The 21,356-nt window shown below is 38.5% G+C and overlaps 1 protein-coding gene across 2 annotated transcripts; it reads right to left on the minus strand.

Annotated features, from left to right (window-relative positions):
* Positions 1–1,474: 1,474 nt before the first annotated feature.
* Positions 1,475–20,757, minus strand: IMPACT (impact RWD domain protein). Of its 2 annotated transcripts, none has more exons than XM_030012172.2 (11): positions 20,629–20,757; positions 19,781–19,909; positions 18,955–19,007; positions 17,896–17,958; positions 14,656–14,741; positions 12,865–12,993; positions 12,482–12,576; positions 6,897–6,970; positions 5,297–5,387; positions 2,045–2,179; positions 1,475–1,678 (listed from the first exon to the last, which is right to left on the minus strand). In XM_030012172.2, exons 1-11 carry the CDS (start codon positions 20,662–20,664, stop codon positions 1,607–1,609), a joined length of 963 nt encoding a protein of 320 aa, XP_029868032.1. In that variant the 5' UTR covers positions 20,665–20,757; the 3' UTR covers positions 1,475–1,606. The 2 variants fall into 2 exon arrangements, with proteins under 2 accessions (XP_029868032.1, XP_029868030.1); XM_030012170.2 differs by having other exon boundaries at positions 12,482–12,579.
* Positions 20,758–21,356: the final 599 nt, after the last annotated feature.

Genomic DNA, 21,356 nt, shown 5'->3' on the forward strand with positions numbered 1-21,356 from the left:
TTAACTTGAAAAAAAAAGAAAAAAATCCAACAGATCATTAAAGTCTATCCTCCCCAAGTGGAAGATATCAAGGGAATCTTAAAAAAGAAAATTTAAATCCCATCTAAATAGCAATATGACAATTAACTGACAAAAGGTCCTGTTAATTTTTATGTAATGCATTAGAGAAGTCCGGAAGCTATTAATAGTAGAAAATTCAAGTGTTTCTGATCATATCATTAACACTTGTTTTTTTCCCCACTCTACACCAAGAGAAGTCACTTCAGAATGTTTACTAATGTTCACTACTAGCTGTAACAGTCCAATTTCAAAATCCCTATGTTCTTTGTTGAAATCACTGGTTCCCTTAGCTATAAACGACTTAATCCTCAGCTTTTCAACCGGCTCCTAGAGTCCCAACAGTCACAGAACCTCAAAGACATTTTGAAGTAATCTCTTCCCATTTCTTAGTTTATTGCCCATGTCCAGTCTTTCTTATGTCACCAACCAGACCTCATCTAGCATGAACAACTGCGTAGCCAGGACCAGGCCCTCCAAGGCCATATAGCACTAGGCCACATGCTTTCCTTTTAGGTATAGAAAATCTAAAACTTCGTAAGTGACTTGGTCTACAAACCAGGTCTCACCCTCAATACAACACACTAGGGAATTCAATTCCTAATATAAGACAGATGTTTGAGTTCAAACCCAGAAATGGAGAAGCTAAGTAATTGTGCTGGTTTGGGCTGGGATAGAGTTAATCTTCTTCACAGTAGCTAGTATGGGGCTGTTTTGGATTTGTTCTGGAAACAGTGTTGATAATTCAGGGATGTTTTCATTACTGCTGAGCAGTGCTTACCCAGAGCCAAGGCCTTTTCTGCTTCTCACCCCACCCCACCAGCAAGGAAGCTGGGAATGCACAAGAAGTTGGGAAGGGACACAGCTGGGACAGCTGACCGAAACTGGCCAAAGGGGTATTCCAGACCGTATGACGTCATGCTCAGCAATAAAAAGCTGGGGAAAGAAGGAAGGGGGGACATTTGGAGTGATAGCATTTGTCTTCCCAAGTCACCGTTACATGTGATGGAGACCTGCTTTCCTGGAGATGGCTGAACACCTGCCTGCCGATGGGAAGTGGTGAATGAATTCCTTGTTTTGCTTTGCTTGTGTGCGTGGCTTTTGCTTTACCTATTAAACTGTCTTTATCTCAACCCACGAGTCTTCTCACTTTTGCCCTCCTGATCCTCTCCCCCATCCCACTGTGAAGGAGGTGAGTGAGTGGCTGCGTAGTGCTTAGTTGCCGGCTGGGGTTAAACCACAACAGTAATCCACATTTTAAATTAGTCAACCGTCGTCCAGTGGGAGGGGGTGGGATGGGGAAATGGTTCCAGATGTTGCAATGCCCTCATAACAAGGAGCTGAAACATGTAAGAATACAGAAAACTTTTGTCTAAGCTCTACTTCAGAAAAGCAGAAGAAATCACAGAACAAGATGAAAATGTATATATAACTTTACTGAATTCTCTTTTCAATACAAAATGTCTGTTGTATTGGATAAGGCAATAATGTCCATGTTTTCTTTGTATAAATACGTGCAAAATAATCTTTTATAGTTTTTAAAAATAATTCAGTGTTCTGTTCTCTTCTTGCTGTCCTTCCTTATCTTTTTGCTCTTTCCTGGTTGTTTAGATGATTCTTCCTGAAACGAAAAACAAGCATTTCAAAATTTAAACAACATTCTTATATACCGTGAGTATTCTCTCAAGGTCACCCATGAGAATTATTTTTCATACGATCAGTCCTCATAGTTCACTGGGATTTATGAAAGTTTTGAGTTGTGTAGTATTTATTCACTCAGTTTCATTAATTTGTCTGCTCTTCCTAGAACTTCTTTGGAAGCTCTAGGACCAAAGAGTCTTTGCACTGATCCTATGCATACCATCAGTGTGTCAAAGCAACCAGAGGATGACACATGTAGTATTACTTTACTTCTGGCTTCTTCTAGCAGTGACAATTTACACAAGTTCACATACAAATGCCTTCATTCTAAGTGGCAGAAACTTACCACTGAAGGTATATAGTTGTATTCCACAAGTACGTTTCTTGCACAATTGTTTATATGTTTAAAACGATCTGGTCCTAAGAGAATACCTCCATACCAGCGGGATACCACAACTAACACATTGTGAACGTTCAAAATCTGTTCAGAAAAAAAAGAAAAGAAAGAAAGAAAGAAAAGTTGTTATTTTTAAATTGAATTAGTTTTACTGTTGACACCAATTTTAAACACAGAAAAAGTCTACTACCTTGCATTTTTAAGAACTTACAATCAGGTCTGTGACACACGTATGTTATCAGAGGATAACAAATAGTGACAAGTCAGCAGTTGTGGTAAGAATCCCTTTCCAAGATCCTACCCAAAGGTAAATTCAAAGTAAAATGAGTCAATATGTCCCTTAGAAAGGGTGCAAAGCCTCAGCAACACAAATGTGCGCTACAGTTGCTCTGTCATGTGTCAAAAGCTTCAGGCATTACTTAAAGGGAAAAATTACTGAGTTACATTTATTATTCTTTGATATGATGAATTATTATTTCCAGAGTACCTCTGTCACAAAGCAGACTGTCTATCCACACTTTCGGAAGTGTCAGTGGATGAGGCTAATAACAGCCAGGGGACAGGCATTATACATATGGATACCTAAAATGCCATAAGGTAGTACTGTTGCCACATGCAGGACTTGGCAACAGCACAGGGATAATACATAAAAACCTCTGCATTTTCTAGGTTTGAGTCTTAGTCCCTTACAACCAAGCAGTTGCTTTCTGAATTCAAAAAGGCATAAAGTCCACACAACATGAATTAATTGTATTAGCAATTAGGATTGAAAGGAACTAAATGACCTTTATATAGCTTTTCTAAGACTGTAACAAAATCAAGTAGAGAGTTAAACAGAAGAGATTATTTCTTTTACTGCAATTAAAGGCAAGAAACATGGAAGGCCTTCAACAGCTTTACTTTTCACAAAATCTAAATGTGATTTGACTAGCTTGAAAGCTAGCATTTATTCCACCTTACAGCAATTCTTTCCTCAAGATATCCCCATCATCAGCAAACACTAGTAACACAGGGAATGCCAACTGACTTGAGTATCAGAGAGAAACACACATCTTGTCAAAATGTAAGATACACATTACTGTGTGGAAATGTATAGTGACAATCACCAGTTAATATTTTTGCTCAAATTAGTCTTGCACGATTAGTGACCGTAATCCTGAATTTGTCCCTCAAACAAAGGCATCTGAAATCTCTGTGGAATGTCTTCACTTGTAAACAGCTTTCAAGTCCTGCACAGTACTACACTAATGCACACAGATGGCTTGGAGCCAGACAGAGCAAACAGTTTTATTTGCATAAGGCTGAGCAAAAACACTGTGGTCTGCAAGATACCAGGGTGGTTTGGTAGAGGTGAGAAAAATCCCTTAAGAGCTAGCTATCAATAAAGCACGTTAACAACCATTCATCATCTCCTTAAGGAGAAAAATATATATATTTGACTAATTTGAACAATACTATTAGAAGATTCTATCATTGTTTGTGAAAACAGAAATATTCTTAGAATTTTAAAATGAAACAGGTAATGTAAAAAAAGAAAGAATGATAGGAGCAGGTTTTGTGACAGGCATTTTCTACTCTACATTCACACATCAGCCTTAAAGTCTATGTATAGCAACTGTTCACAGTAAACAGGATGCCAAACATAGTTGGGAAATTTTTTAACTCTAAGTTCGAAAGAATTAATCTAAAATACAGTTTCTTGTAACCGGAAGGTGCTATCTTGACTGAAGTGCTAGGTTTATCTGAAACAAGATAAGGTTTCTATTGCAAAAGAGTAACTATAAGTGCTTATAACAGAAAAACTACAAGACCTATGAACATTTGGAAATCAGCCCATAAACTATTTTAATCTTTTCCCATGGGTGAAAATTGCACTTTTCTGATCCCTACAGCAGTACTCTTCCAAAACAAAAATATTCCCAGTAATTAGGACTACAGATGGAGAGAGATGATCCATATGATTTAGACACATTCACATTTGAAAGGGGAGACTTCACGTCACTTTGTAAACTGGATTTTTACAGAATATTAAGTGCCTAGACACTGTGTGACAGCTTTCAAATGTATACATTAGCATGTTGAGAAAAACCTGATAAGCTCAGAACAAACTGAGGTACAGTAACTACAAAGTTGTTTCTTTACACTATTTTTATTACAATAATGTTTTCACACTTATCACATATACTTGCATATATTACATAATGTAAGTTTTCCTTCCCAAGTCAGGTTTGAGTTAGGAAGTTTCAAAAAGCTCAAAATGAAAAAATGTCAAAATATTTCCATCAATTATATTTTTTTCAGAAAAAAAAAGAAAGCTTTGAAATAATAATAATAAAAAAGAGCTTTAAAACAGTCTCCAGGAATAAGAGTACAACACATTGAGCAACAGAATATGCAAATAAGCAAACGACAGGAAAAGAAAATGCCTGTTGTAAAGGGGACATCGGTCAAAAAAACAAAATTAAAAAGAATAATTAGTGTTCTGATATAGCTAAGTGACTTGAGGCACTGTATAACACGTACCCAGCTGTCCCCTGTAGTTATGATATTTTATTTATGGTTTTACTAGGGCTTGCATCATGCCAGTGAATCAAAATTTATCAAACTCAATTCACATTTAGCAGCAACTTTGCTGAGGGAGTATTATTTCAACACTTGAAAACTAAAATATATGTGAGTATGAGGGCTAAGGACCCAGAACTGGAAACACCACAAAGAAACAGATTAAATGATCAAAATAACTTAACTCCTTCACTCCCACTACCTTTTGCATTTGAAGCTCTACTCTGCAAGTTCAAATATAAGTGTCTTTTTATTATGAATATTCAAGGAAACCGAATGAAAAGCAGTGCATAGGTCAGCTGTTACATTCGGTCCATTAGCTTCTTCCAGTCTTCATTTTTTATATACCTTACACCACATAGTAAGCATAGGAGCCAAAACTTATTTATCTTTTAACTGTTCAAACTATTACTACTACCTATGAAACACTACTTGCTTCTATGATCCAAGACTTGGAAATCCCAATTTACTACATGCATGCAACAGTCCGTGTTATTTCTTTCAGCTTTGAGAAAGCAATCATCTATTTGGCTATGAACAGAGCAAGAATTAAAATAATCATCTACAAGTTTATTTACATTGTAGTGATTTTTAAAATCTGTTCAAGACTTCCAGAAGTCAAAGATTAATTTCTATAACCTGCATAAGATGAAGAAGACGTCCACCTGCTGCTGTCTCCCCATCATCTTCACAATCCTGTAAGAATGTCTGCTTATCTTCACAGTATATTCTTAAAAAGAAAACAAAGAAAAAAAAAAAGAAAAAAAAAGAACATAAAATAGATTTCAAAAATGTGAATCAGCTAACATTTTGACATCATTAATGAAGTCTCAGAGATCTTTCATACACGTGTATCAATTGTACTTCTCTACTAAGGACATTTACATGAAAACAGGGTAAGGCTTAGGGTAAACCACAAATACTTGCCTGTACAGTAGAACAAGTTTTGAGAAGCTTTTAAATAGACTTTAGCTACTGCCAAGTTAACTCCAGAGTCATTACCAGCATAAAGTCCCTAATCAGAAAAATCCTTAGGTTTTTGGCCTAATAATTAAGCCTAGCTGAAACCAACTCTATCAGATACAGATTCAAATTATGGTTGAACACACCCACAAGTTGGAAGAACTCGGACAAAAATATTATGAATAATTAGTTATGTCTATATTTCAGCAGCAGCATGAAACTATTACTGAAATTCGCCTTCAGATTCTCCATGCCATCTCCTTCCTCAGGGGGCACTCCAGGAAACTTTGGGGTATATTGTTTCATGTAAAGGACAGCTGCCCAGGTCTAATTTTCCAGAAGTAACACTCAGAGGTCTACTGTTTGTTACCAATTGATTTCACAACTTCCGAACTTAGTTAATACACACATGACACAATGACAAAGAGGCTTCTGGTACTAGATGACACATATGAAGCAGTAAGTATGTTTCTGTTGCTTTTTTGAAGTGTATTTAGGTAGTATGCATGAAAGAAGCCAGATAGATCAGCAGCAGCAGCAACAGAAATCTCCTCTTTACAGAAACCTTTTACTTAGGTAGACTTTTTGGTAAAGTAAGCTTTCACTTGCTCTCATTTTGTGTTTCATTAGGATCACACCAGGACATGCACGAACGGATCAGTGTCTATACATGCTTTTTCAGATGACTGGCTCCTCCAGTAATGAAAGGGGGTCCTTTTACTGTCACTTACATTCCTCAGAAAACCTACATCACTATCTGGACTGAGACCAATTCATTTCACATAAGCTATGTTCACAAAAGTTGCCAGAGACAGACCACTGCCAAACACTGAAACTTCATATGCCAGATGTCTGCATCAGGCTTTTTGTTTCAACTCTTATTTCAATTAAAAATTTTCAGCTATTTCTAAATATAAGGTTGGGGAATAAAGTTACTTCACCCAATTAAAAACACAGTTAGTTCAGGATGACATAGCACTTCCATGCTCAAACATACAATACAAAGTATAACAACACATATTCAAATCCACTTTTAGTCTTTTTTTATTCCTAGTGCTGCTTTACTATCTTAACATATTTCCTACTATATGTTCTACTTTCTTGACCTCAAATTCAAAATAAAGCCTAAAACCTTCATCATACAATTAAGAAACCTACTCCCATAAAGATTTAATAGCAAGGAATTTCTTTGATGGATTTTACTTTTCTCATGTCCTGCATTCATTTGTCAAAGAACACTGAAAAAAAAAATAATAAACCACTATTCATCTCTCACCTGTATGCATATATGTTGTGGGTAGCACTTGCAATTTTCTTATTCTCATATAATTTTTCAAGAACTCTCTTTACCTTTAAAAAAACCAGAAATATGCTTCCTTTTATAATGGGGATTTCATACACACCATCTCAATATCACTGCTAAACAAACACCACCTCCTTAATACTATAATGAAACAGTTTTACACTTTGACATAAAAGGAATTAAATATTCAGTGTGGTAACTCAGGAAGCAGCTTCTCAGTACCCTCATGCTAGTTTCAAATCATTTTTCTGAGATACTGAAACAGCGGTTCCTTGAATTTGTACATTGTGTACATTCATGATATTGCTGAAGATGTAGAAGCGTCAAATTGTTTTACTAAACAAGAGAGACAGTAAGATCTGGAAAACATTTTGAATCTGTATTAAGTATCAATTACACCTGCATACTTTTTTCAACTATAACATTAAGCTGGAATATAACAAAACTTGACATATGTTTTCCCATTACACACTGCTTTTATCTATTTCACAAAAACGTGATGTTTAGAAAGCTCTACTACATTTTGAGTTTTTCCTTTTTCCTCAAATGTACTTTTTTTCAGAGTTTCCATTTCACAGAGAGAATAATAATAAAAAAAAAAGTGTTCTATTAAGGGTCTGAAAGCATCAGTATTTCCCAGAAAACAGATATTCCCAGCATGTCCATCTCTCTGCTCTTAAGAGGTACCAAATTCAAAACATTTATCAATATCAGTTCATCTTCTGTTTCTAATTAAACGAGCCAGCAGTTGTTCAACCCTTTCCAATTTGGCCTAGTAAAACGGAGAGCTTTGATCAGACATTGTTTTAGTACATAATACAAAATTAATATTACTTTGAGCAAAACATTACTGAAGCTGAGAAAGCTTGGGAAAACATGCTTGGCAAGTAAATTGCCTTACACTCCAAAGAAAAATGTCTCTCAGGAGTAATCAATATACATATTTAATATCTGTCTTAGTTATACTGTGCTATTTCGAATTCTTCTGGAAGAAATTCAACTTAGAAAAATCACCTCAAATATAAGATACCTCAATGAAAAAAACTCCTATTATTAACAGAGAACATTGCTTCAGACACCTATTTTCTCCTTTTTTTTTTTCCCCTAAAGGGAAATATTGAAGGAAGACAACTTATATTACTTAATACACTTTCATAAATACACTTCAATACATGGACTTAGGGTACAAAGCATATGAAATGATGATCACCTTTGACATTACTTATTTGTCACCTACCAGGCTCCTAAAAACATACCTTAAAGATTCATTATATGTCTGTATTAGCAATGAACCTCCAAGACAGACACCTAATAGCTAAGCAATAATTTATCCTTTTTCCTGTTGTAGCTCTTGAGCCTTTATTTTTCTTTCCTCCTGTGCCCTTCTATTATTCCTGCCTTAGGGAATTAAGGGATGTAACTCTCTGCATGTCAGTGAGGCACCTGCTCAGAAAAGATACAAGATGCTTAACAACAGATCAGTTCTTAGTTGCACCTTACTTAGTCCCACCAATGTCAAGTCCAAGAACTACATACATTTTAAATGTCAGAATAAGCCAAATTGAGACAAGGAAAAGCAATGGTACCAAATATAGCCTGCTACCTGCAATATGCCTATCACTTTCTTTGCTCCATAAGGTCTATGGTAACATATTCTGTTACGTAAGTAACTATGGTATTACTCTGGCTATCATTATTGAAACTATATTGGAAATTAAATTCCACCATTAAAAATACTCAGTAAAGGAATTTACACAGCAATCTGTGTACTGTCTTAAAATATCAATTGTTTGGGGGTTGTGTGGTGGGGTTTTTGGTAGCAGGGAGGGGCTGCAGGGGTGGCTCCTGTGAGAAGCTGGTAGAAGCTTCCCTGGCTCCAAGTCAGACCCACTGCTGGCCAAGGCCAAGGCCAAGGCCAAGGCCAAGCCCATCAGCGACAGTGGTAGTGCCTCTGGGAGAACAGATTTAAGAAGGGGAACCTGCAGTAGGGGAGGAGGTTGGAATGTGAGAGGAACCCCTCTGCAGACACCGAGGTCAGTGAAGAAGGAGGAGGAGGAGGTGCGCCGGAGGAGGGGATGCCCCTGCAGCCTGTGGTGAGGCGGCAGGCTGTCCCCCCCAGCCCATGGAGGGGAGCGGGGGAGCAGATGCCCACCTGCAGCCCATGGAGGACCCCACAGTGGAGCAGGTGGATGCCCCCGAAGATGGCCGTGACTCCATGGGAAAGCCTGCGCTGGAGCAGTCTGTGACTGAAGATCTGCCCGTGGAAAGCACCCATGCCAGGGAAGTTTGTGAAGGACTGCAGCCTGTGGGAAGGACTCGCATTCATGGGAGCGACCCCACGCTGGAGCAGGGGACAAGTGAGGAGTCCTCCCTCTGAGGAGGAAGGAGCAGCAGAGACAACATGTGATGAACTGACCACAACCCCCATTCCCCGTCCCCCTGCACCGCTGAGGGGAGGAGGTAGACAGAACCGGGCATGGAGTTGAGCCAGGAAGGAGGGAAGGGTGGGAGGAAGGTGTTCTAAGGTTTGGTTTTTACTTCCTAATATCCTTGTTTTGATTTGATTGGTAGTAAATTAAATTGATTTTGTTTCTTCCCCAAGTTGAGCCTGTCTTTTGCCCATGACCATAACTGGTGAGTGATCCCTCCCTGTCCTTGCCTTGACCCACAAGCTTTTCTTTATATTTTCTCCTCATCCCACCGGGGCCGGGGGTGGAACAGTGAGCAAGCGCCTTTGTGGTGCTTTTTTACTGGCTGGGCTTAAACCACGACATCAGTGAATATCATTGCAACATATAGGTTATGCAGATAAAGTATTATGGGCATATACTAATCTCCTCAGCTGATAAGGAAGCTAGGTTTCACTACAGGTGCAGTGTTTACCCTATTCCTCACCTCTTCTGGCTTCCTTTCAGAAAAATTAGTCCATACCACAGCAAAGCTTCCCTGCAGTCTGAAGACCAATCACCTCACACCGTACAGCAAGACTCTGAAACAAGATGGATTTGACACTTGGGGAATTGCTCTATCTTTATACTAACCACATACCAATAAGTCTTGACTGGAAATTCCTAGGTTTATTGAATTGTATATGTTGTCTTTAAAAAAAAGTCATAACAGAAGAAATTAAGAATGTCTTTGCATGCAAAAGGGAAATTACTAACCTGCTTTAAGTGAGTACAATTTCTTGACACGGACCTGCCCTTCTGGAAACCCATGTCTATGGGTACAGAATTGCTCGTAAGTTGGAACAATCTTACTCATAATCATGATCAAAGAGCATGAGTTTTTTAAAATGAGAAAAGGACATTAAGCCAATGATTGCAATTTCTTCCCCTTCTAAAGCAACCCAGTTCACAAGGACTCACAGTTCATAGGGACTGAGCACAGCTAAGAAAGCCCCTGAGGTGCAGTGCTACTTTAATAAAAATGGTAATGTACCGAGTATTTTAAAACACTGAGTTATTCCACATTAACCTAATGAATAAAATTACTTTCACTTTGCAAGCAGGAAAAGAACAGCTCAAAAAAGCTGAAAATGTGTTCAGAAAAGCTCAAGTTGTATCCCGACAGAGAAAAATAAGATAGATGACAAGATAGATGTGAAAAGCCCAGCACATTTTTGAAGGTGTAAAAATAAAATTAGTAATAATTTTTTTCCTCAAACACATAAGAAGCTGAAGCTTACCAGAGATCTCTGTACTGCCAGCAAATAAATATAATATATATATAAGAGAATCACTTAAAGGAGATACAGCTATAGCACAAAAACCTAAAAGAATGTACAGTGTGTATGATCTTAAAAGATCAGGCAATGATGATATAGTGGAGCCTTACCACAGAATAAGGTTGAGCAAGCTGATAAAATGAATAAAAAAATCAGCAAAACCAGATCATATTTATGTAAAAGTTTAAAGGGAACTGGAGTATGAAGCTGTTTAACTATAGAAAAGGTATCTAACCTACCAGTTAAAACTGTTTCTGCAGCAGAAGGTGACTGATGCAATACCAACAACTCAAAAGTACTCCAGGAAGGATGCAGGGAACTAAAGACCACCAAGTCTTATGTCCATACTAGACAAACTAATGAGGGGGAAGCAAAACCCCAAAAACCACAGACAGCTTAAAATGTTACAGCTTTTGTGTAGAAAAATATGCCTCAAAACCCTGTCAATCTGTCAACATTCTTTCAGAGTCACTGAGCATGTAGTAGATCTAGCTTACCTGGAATTTCAAAAAGCATTTGACAAGATCCCTTACCAAAAATTCTTAAAATAAAAGCTAGAATTGGATAAAAGGAACGAGGAAAATCCTCTCAAGGTTTAACTCTCAGTTAATGACAAGAAAAGACGAGTAGATCAGTAGTTTCCCCACTAAAAAGGGATCATCAAAGAATACTGATGTTAATAGATGCAAAATGATGTACAAAGTGACTCCAAACTAGTTATTAACATCTGCAAAAAGAGATCTTGGAGCTATAACAGACATTTCTATGAAAGTACCAGCTCAGTGCTCAGTAGAGGTCAAAAAAGTAAACTGAAAGGTATTACTAGGAAAAGAACATGGAAAAAAAACTTCACACCACTCTATAAATCCTTGGAGTGATTGCATCTTCAGTGTTGTGTATAGTTCTAGTCTGCATCTCAAAAATATTACCGCATACATTACACGTACCAAAATAGACTGGGGGGGTCTTCAGCCTCGAAAACAGAAAACTAAAGCCTATAAAATATGTTAGATGTCTATAAAATCCAACTGCACAGAGAAAGCAGAGAAGCGCAACAAAGTTAGGAGTGACTGATTCACAGCAAACACAGGAAGGTGTATTTTTGGATTCCAAAAGTTAATTCTGGTGCAAGAAGTAACGCTACAAATTCCACAATGGATAAAAAAAAAAAAAAAAAAAAAAATTAAAAAAAAAAATCAGTAATATTAAACACAAGGATACTTTCTTCACCTTGTGTTAAACTGCTGAAAGAGGGGAAGCATGATGGGAAGCAAAATGTAGCTGCCCTTTTCTAGCACTCTGTCTAGGTCTACATTCACCAATGATTCCAATAAGAGATAGGAAGTAGTGCAGACATTTTTTCTAGTTGTGGGCAAATACAAATCTAGAAGCATGCCTACCCCTCTCACTTAGGTCTTGAAAAAGATTTATTTATGCATTATCCAAGTGAATTCTTCAACAGAATTCCTTTCTGAACGACGGAAAACATTTACAAACTCATTTTCATTCATTTTCCAAGTAACACATGGTAGACTCAGTAGCTTCCAAACATCTTGTGATAAACTCGCCAACATCCAAAAGCCAAATTTTGATGTTCTTATTCTCCTATATCTAAGGGACATAATGGTAAAGTATTGCAGGAAGCACTGCAGAGCTGATATTTATAACTATTTAGCTGACAGTGAAAGCAAGAAACTGATGACTACTCAGACAGTATTAGCACACAAAGACGCAAAGACAGACAGACGTATTTGGCTAATCCCAAATATTTCAGTAATATTTTGTCAAGCTCAAAGTACAGACAGAATGAGTAGAATTGGTCTCTACTAACTTGTCTGGGTGTCACCACAGGAGCCAGATGTGCCTGGAAAGTACTCCTTCGATCTGTGATTGGGTTTCCATGATGTATGGATGGCAGTTCTTCATCTACTGATCACAAACAAGGAAGCGTTTGTTTTCTTTTAAGGGTACTGAAACAACTTATATGGCTACATAAGTAAAGAATGTCTCAACTTCAAAAAAGGGATTTGCTAAAGTGAAGTACACATGACATACAGAACCAGCAAAAATATGTTCTTTTTTTATGATTGTTATTAATCTGTATTATAATTTTAATGTTATTAATTTTACTCGAAAGCTGAATAGAAAACCTGCATCTTAAGGCCTCTCTCTTCTAAATAATTTCATCAGAATTAACAAGGGCATATTTTTTACCTTCTTGACTTTCAGATGTAATGTAATTTAACATTTTAATTGGATCTTCCTGAACGGGCTGATAGTCTAGGAGAAAATCATCTCCATCATGTTTGTCAACTTCTTCACTGGTTTTCTTAATATCTGGTTCTATTAAGATACAAGTAGTAGAATTTATTACACATTTTTTTAAAAGACAAGCAAGACAAAATTTCAAATTCTTTTTCTCAAAAATCTCTGGCTTTTCAGTTCAAATCAGTCTGCTGTTAAAAATTATGAAATGCAGAATAGTAACATTAATTACAACAAAACCCAGAAATTCTTAGTCCAATATTAACTAAAATCTTCCTTAGAGTTAGGAATACAATACTCATGCTACAGGATCCATGCATAATATCTTCTGTTTCAGTACTAATTAACAGTATTTCTAAGAAGAAAAGAACAATAATGTTTATGATTTCCATTAAACATTTACAATGCTACCATTAATTTAATCTGAATTTAGAGACCAAAATAATCTGTTTCACAAGACCTCCAGTCATTTATTGGTCATTTGGGGAAAAATGTACAGCTGTTGTTCAATGCTACTTCATGAGGTTATAAAATTGTTATATTTGAAACACCTCTCTGGACATGTTTCAAGCACTCTGGGATTTCCAAAATCCTATTTTCCTTCATGCATAGGACATACAAAAAATAACAGTCAATAGCAAAAGAGTAAATATCACACACAGTTAGCACTGCGGCAACTGGATTTAGAGGGAATCTACCATACAGACAAGTTAATATATCACAATCTAATTTCCTATTTAGAGGCCCTATGATGTAGTGATGATGCAGTTTTTATAAGATAGGTATTTTCCATAAAAAAGCAGAGGGTGATATAGCATGTTCAAAAGGCCTAGAAAAATCATTAGATGTATCAAGTAGAAGCCATAAGGTTGCTGTCAAAATACCTAACAAATTTTCAATATTGTCAGTAAAATTTTCACTTCTCAGTATCCACTCCTTTAGTCATGTCAATGAAAAATTACTTTTTAAACGTCTGTGATGTAGCAACAAAATGCACAGTTTATTGAAAGACTAAAACTAGACCTTATCATGAAGCAGCACTGAAAACACACATTTTTTTTCTCTTCAGTCTTTTACTCTTCACAGGACTAAGCTAACATCCATGACATAGAAAAATGCTTCTATTTTCTTTTGTCACTCATGCATTTCATAGCAGCTTAGCATTTTAATGCACAAAAAAATCCCACCACTTTTTGAAAGAACAACTGAATTTACACAAACTCTATCACTGTAAGAGTAACAGAAGAAGAATCACTGCAACTCTAGCAATGATGTACTTCTCATCCCATTATAGTAAAATGCAATTAAGATGGAATACTTGGTCATTTGTCTGCATACTCCACTGAAGTTTACCTTCTCTTGAGGCTAATCCCAATCCTCCAAGAGTATACTCAACACCAGAAATTAATTACTGATATGAATCATTCCTTTGCAGAACAGGGGACAATGCATAATGTGCCTGTGTGCAGCACTCTGCTTTCATGCAAGTAATTTAATTCTTGAGAGAACCGAGGACCTTGTTCTAGTTCACTGAGGCCACCCTCCTCCTTTTTTTCCCTACTGCTTTTTAAAAAAAGGGAAGCTATCACTGTAAAACAGTAAGCCATGACACTGGAGACTGTTGTTTTCTGTTATTTAGATCCAATACAAAACTGGGCATAAAGCTTTAACTTGTAATGAAATCTTAATTTGCAGTGGAACAAGAAGTAAACTGAAAAACCTGTGTATTTTCTGAAGTACCTGGGTCTGATGACTGTGCCTTTTCTATCAGAACTTCTCGTATCTTCTCCACCCATAAATAAAGTATACTTTCACCAAGGTTCTGTCTGGAAGTTAAAACTCAACAGTGAATGAAGAATCATTTTTGCAGATGTCACTTGGAAAATACACCAAATAACATACAGATTTCAGGCATGCAGAAATAGAACATTATAATCTAGTGAGATAAAGAGCTTAGCCTTGTGGAAAGTTCTGTCTCAGTAGTTCACTGGGTGAAACACACAGTATCTGCATCATTATATACTCCCTCTGTGGCTTGCTTTATTTTATTTTTATTTTTAAAGATTAAAAGCACCAATGCTGGAGGAAAACAGGCAACTGACAGAAACTTTCTGGCCACTAAGGAAAGGGAAAGCAACTGTGAGAAGAGTAAGCTAGACAGTCCTCAGTATTTTCAAAAGAGTACTAAGCCAGGATGTCTAGCCTTAGAGCTTGCTCTGGACCAGTTTTCTTTACAAAAAGTACTGTACTGACAGTGGTGAGCTTCTTCAGCTGCTCTGTGGCTGTAGGGGACTCCTTCCCCTCATGTTTGGGTGTGGGGCTCTCCTTGGAACAGCCCCACTTCTCTTCACCCTCAAGCAGTCAGTGCACACACAGCAGAGGTTGGTCTTGGTGGACTGCGATAGTAGGTCAGTGGCAGTAGACACAGGGGAGCATTGGACTGATATGCTAGAGTTTGGGTAACAAGCAGTCCTATAGGACAGGGAGGCAAGGCTTTAGGTCTAGGAGTCCTTAGTCAAGGGACACAGCTGTGTATTAAGGTACTGGGGAAGGATGGGATGAACACGTTTTTTATGCACATATTCAGAGTTAAGAAATGCTGCCTTAATATGCAGCATAACCCAAACAACTCAAAATATATTTAAAATAGTGTCCTGAAAAGTTGTCTTCACAATTATATTTTAATATGTTTATGAACTGTGCATGTTTGTCTCAAAAACAAAACTAAAGATTTAGGGCCGCAGGTAACATGTTTTCTCATTGATTTTATTCTTACTGCCACCATCTGGGGCACCATGTAAGTACATATCAGTGACAAAATTACATTTTTAAACTCTTACTTTGCTTAATGTATACAGCACTACTGCTGAATACATTCAGAAATTCAAACAAATATACATTTTTAAGAAAAATATTCAAGCAAAAATAAGGAATTTATAAACTTGTAGCTCTGTCTTCAAAATCTGGGCAGACTCCAGAACAATTCAACGCCCTGATTCCATGCTGCTTCTAATCACACAGAAGCACTAGTTTAATACATGAAGAGCTACATTTGTTTTAATGATGGAATGAGAGAGATTAGACAATGAATAAGATTTCTTTGTTTTGTGCAAGTAAAGAGCAATTTCTTCAGCTATAACCCAATTTCAGTTTCTGTGTATTCGCAAATTACACTTAGTCTGAACAGTTACCTTTCTATGCTGCTATTTTCTTGTCACTTGTGCCTAAGCCATGAAACAAAGCTTTCTATTGAGTGAAAGTCTTACCAGAACAGCATCTTGGAAGAAAAAAAAAAAAAACACAACAAAAACCCCCAACAAAAACCAAAACCAAACATTTGCTACATTATTAAGAAGTTTTTGTCTCCCAAACCAGACTTCTCATCTATAATTAATCCACTTTTTCCACCTCCTTAAGAATACATAGTGATTGACAGTATAGTTCATATTGATTTAGATTGCAGAACTATACAATTTAGATCACTAGGGACTAGAAACCTGGTAAAACACACAATGTAAACAATACAGAGTACCTCTGTTTATCTGACAACTATTTAGACACTGGATAGATAAAAGACTTTCACAAACACTGTGCGCATCAGTGACTACTCCAGAAGGTTTTTAAACAGTCTAAAATTACATAGATGGCCTGAAGTACAAACACATTCATCTCCTGCTGAACAAACAAAAATGAGGAGACCAGCGAATGCTCTGAACAGCAACTGATAGAGACAGAATGCAGCTGAAAGGGACTGATCTAACTAGCACAATTTAACAGCCTACAAGATTGCAGGGGGAAAAAAAAAAAAAAAAAAAAAGAAAAAAAAAATCCTGCTTCACAGCCATGCTATTTCTCCTCACAGTCCTCACATGGTAACTTGCGCCAGATTCTCAAGACATTTGAAGAACCACCTACAGCAGCTCTACCTCTGGTAGAGACTCCAGCAAATCCTATGAATCTGGACAGGGTTAAACAATCTCTGTCCTTTTTGCTCCACTGAACAACTGTGGCTAATATGATCCCACAGAACTTTTCACTTAAAATCCCTGTGCATTTTTAACACTTCAAATTCAATTTTACTTGCTTAAATTATCTGTTTCTTAATTAGATAAGAAACCCAGTTAATCAAAGTAACTGAGTAATTAGATAAAAAACCCTCATGCAACCTAAGTGCTCTCTTCCTTATTTTATAGCATTAAAAAAAACATTTATTATGCAAGATGTTCAAATTTCAGTATTTTGGGCATGACTGTGCTTCCTTATGACGTATTTTCATTTCATTTAGTTTATATTATCTTTGGGATCTGAAAGAATCAAATAAACCATATTAAATTACTACATTTACTCCCCAACTTCACAGTAATTCAAAAACACGTAATTTGAGTATTTCTAAATGTTCCATTTATTCTCATGCATTCATTATGCGTTGTTGCTAGCTGCACACTGTGATAATAAACAGTTCACTATGTTACAGATTCTAGTTAATAGATTCTACACATGCTTAATTTGTTTTAAAACCTATTTCCCCCTTAGCTATCTTTAATAAAAAGTGTTTTGCCACTTACACTCTAAGACACAAACAAATGTTTTCACATCCTGTGGTTTAACATTCAAATGCAGAATAGCTGCAGAAATCTCACACTTCATAGCACCAATTCATAAGCAATCTCATAGATTCTAATGGGAGTCTATTCTATTAGCAGTGAAAATGAAGAATTCCATCCTTATACAACACCAGGTCTAAACAATATAGAAGAAATCTGTCAGAGTTTAACACAATTTGTTCTTGCAAAATGCTTAGTAAATACATGGCACCTTTAACTGTAAGATTTATAAAAGAAACTTGCTGTTTTATGGCTATTGCAGCAATCGCTTCACAACTACTAGTTCATGCAGGTACTTCAAAAGCATACATTGAGCAGGGCATGCAACTGAAAATACACTGTCTCCTTTTACTATATTCCACAGTCTCTAACTTACACATATATTTCTTCCAAGACATTTGCTAGTTCCATATAATCTTGTCCTCGAAGCCAAGGGGCACTAGAATGAAAAGAAATACAATGAAAATTGCGCCCATACGCTGATTCCAACATCTCAAAAAACATTCATTTTTAAAATAAATGTGATAAACACCTTGAAAATAAAACATTGTCAACCATTCCCACTTAACAAGATTCCAGTTGTAAACATCTTGGTAAAAGCATGATCACCCAGTTCTCTTTCAAGATTCCTAACTTGGGCTGCCTTTTCTTACCTCAGGTAAGAAAGCTGAACCTGTTTTTTATGGTAGGCCATTGTCACTCCAGAGTCACCTTACGTAAAATTAGTTTACCTTTCTAACTCCTTCAGCACCATAGTACCTATTCTATTTAGAATGATCCTTCGGTTCTGTACCTGTACCCTCCTGGTCTCATGTTAAACTATAACCTTTGCCTCGAGTTTATCAGCACTATTTCGTATTGCCTTGTCAATACTGCTGACCAAAACTCAGTAGATATGCTGTGTGTCGTGCCCTGCAGGTCCCTCTATCATCCAAATCAGGGACCTGACTTACCCATCTCCGTTCCCATGCTGTTTACACGTCAGGAGACATGGGGAGAGCAGGGAAGGAAAACAGGAAAATGGCACATACCACAGCTCCATCACAACAAGAGTCAGTGCTCAGCTGAAAAGCATGCCTTACAATCTGAAGCAAGGATCCAGACAAGAGGGGTACACCCAAGGAAGCAATGAGACATCATTGTCCAACACAACAGGCAGCAGACACCACATCTGCAGTCTAACTGCTGTCTTGCCACAAAACAATGCTGCAAGAATTAGAGTTGAGGGCAGAGAGCAAACTGTCATAGGGAGCTCCATGAGGCTAACCCAGGAAAGAAAAAAAAAACAACACGTTTTCTTGCTGAAAACATCCCCCATCCTTGGTATACTCTAATTCAGGGAGTCATCTTAATTAAAATTCAACTTACACTGTAAACAATTAACAATGATAATTCAGAAAAGAAATACAAATGTTTGAAAGAAAACTTCACTTACTTCAGTTGATAAATAGGTGGCTCTGCCGTTGGATATCCTGGCGGCAAAATGACCTGAAAGAAATTGAGGGTAAGTATTCACTGGACTACTCCTCTCAGCTAGCTGAGCTTTACTGATGAACTCTGATGTCAAGCACTAGGACTACAATCAGTGTTACAAATGAAGATAATAGTTAGCTATCTTGTTACAGAATGACAACAAAACCTGAACATCTGTATTTAGGATTCCAATAATGGTAATGCATACAAATATCATAGTTCATGGTGCAATTTTTGTGGATAAAGTGTCATGCAAAATAAAGTGCAGAAGAAATTTTAAAGGAGCTGCATGCATGGTTACTGGACTTATTTACATGGCACTGCACTTCCGTAAGTAGACACTTCAGTGTTTCTTCCACTAAGTCAGCTTACTGTTTTCAGTTCTGTAAACATAAAGTAGCAAATTACTCAATTAAGTTGATTCGAATTTTGTTTTGTCTCCACACTTTCCAGAAAGCAAATCTAAAAGCAATTGCAGCAGATTCACTGAGGTGTCCTATACAAAGTCAATGTAAAAAATATTTTTAAAATTAGTCTTGTATAAAAACACTGAAATCAGTTTTTGTCAGGTGTGGAATTAGGATATATAACTATTGAAAATATCACAAGCACACTGATGTGTTACAAAACAATCACTGAAAAGCCTATCACTGATTCAAATCTAAAAACTCTTTAATCCATCTGAGTAGATAATGAATCCTATTTAAAAGGGTTTCATGCATGCACAAGATTTTGCCTGCATCAGTCCAACCGCAAATCCTGTGCCAAACTCCTTAACGCCACTATACCTGCAGACAGAGGGTCCATTTTGGTTGATCCAGACAATCATTAATCTTAATGCAATAGATTTTTTCATCTTCATCAACAACACACCAATCTTCACCATATATGGATGAAAGGGCTTCGATTTCATCAATCTAGAAAAAGCATTATGCAAAAATAAATAACCCCCCCCACACAAGCTTGTCTGCCAGTCACAGTTTTAAGTCTTGCTCTTTTACAGCTTATTTACAGATGTGGTAAGATTCACTACAATGGAAGGCCATAAATATTAGGGATCCAGTCCCAATTCACAGCATAAGTAACCTTTGCTCAGTTCTTCCGTACACACGCCATCTCTTATGTTTCTATGGACAATCCTGTAATTCTCAGCAGCAACAAGGTGAGCAAAGTGACGTGGAGCAGCTACAACACGTCCCTGCAGCTGTCAACCAGTGCTGCTCCTGGTTGGGTCATCCCCCTGCGGGGGAAAGACCCCAAGGCCTTGGTACTAGCTCTTACTAAGTCAGAGTGAATAAAGTTATCCAGCAAATTCCCGTAAAAACCGGAGAGCCACCTTCCGCCTAGAAATTAAACACCTGAAATGGGTCTTCAGTGCAAATGTGTAGTCACCCGTTGGTGCCTGAACAAAGACAATCGCGCTGCCACTTGGACAGCACCGCGGCCCAAGGGCAGGGAGCTCCCCACAAGGCCGGGGTTCACCAGAAGCCACCTAAAGTCACCGCTTTCGACGCGGCGCGCATACTCCCTGCCCGAGGACACCGCAGCCCGGCCCGGCCCGGCCCGGCAGGACCGTGACACCCCGAGCGCATACGCGCGGCTCCCCGCTTCCCTCCTCACCCCCACCGCCGCTCACTTGCTGCTGAGCCCTTTCCCTGTCACTCGCCGCCATCAGTACCCGAGGGGAGGAGGAAAAGGGCAGGCAGCTGCCCGGCGCGGAGCCGTGTGCGCATGCGCCGAAGGGGGAGTTTGCGCAGTAGTGGCGGTGAAGCTGCCTGCCCTTCCCTCCGCCAGCACCCCCTCCCCGCCGACGGGCGGGCGCATGCGCAGAGCATCGCAGTGAAGCGCTGGTGTTTAGCCGCAGTCTCGGTGTCCCGGTGGGTCGCCGCGGGTCTCGTCCCGTCCCTCTTTGGTCGGTGTGCCCGTGCGGTTGCTGTTGCGTCCCGGATCCCAACCGGCGAGAGGATCGAAAGGGCAGAGGCGGCTGCTCAGGGGGACTCGCAGACTTAACGGGAGAGCCGGGCTCTGCTCGCCCGTCCTCGGGGCAGGGCGGGGTCTCCTGCCGGGCGGGCCCGGTCGAAGAAAAGATGGCGAAGCCTCCCTGCGTGAGCTACTTCTGCGTGAGGCGCTCCCATAGGCCTCCCTGCCTTGCCCTTGCCTCCGGTTCTCTCCGGGCTGGCTGTGCTTACCCCGCTCGTCTCAGCACCCGCGACCTTCCCTTCCTGTGGCCCGTGTTTCTTACCTGCGAACAGCGTACCTCAGAGCAGGACGATCCATCCCATGGCCCAAGCGGACCTTCAGACACCAAAACATTGCTACATCCGAGCCTGACTCCCGAATAACTGTAGGAGTAGCTCCTCCTCC

This window comes from Aquila chrysaetos, chromosome 4, assembly GCF_900496995.4.
Source record: "Aquila chrysaetos chrysaetos chromosome 4, bAquChr1.4, whole genome shotgun sequence".
Taxonomy (NCBI): Eukaryota; Metazoa; Chordata; class Aves; order Accipitriformes; family Accipitridae; genus Aquila; species Aquila chrysaetos.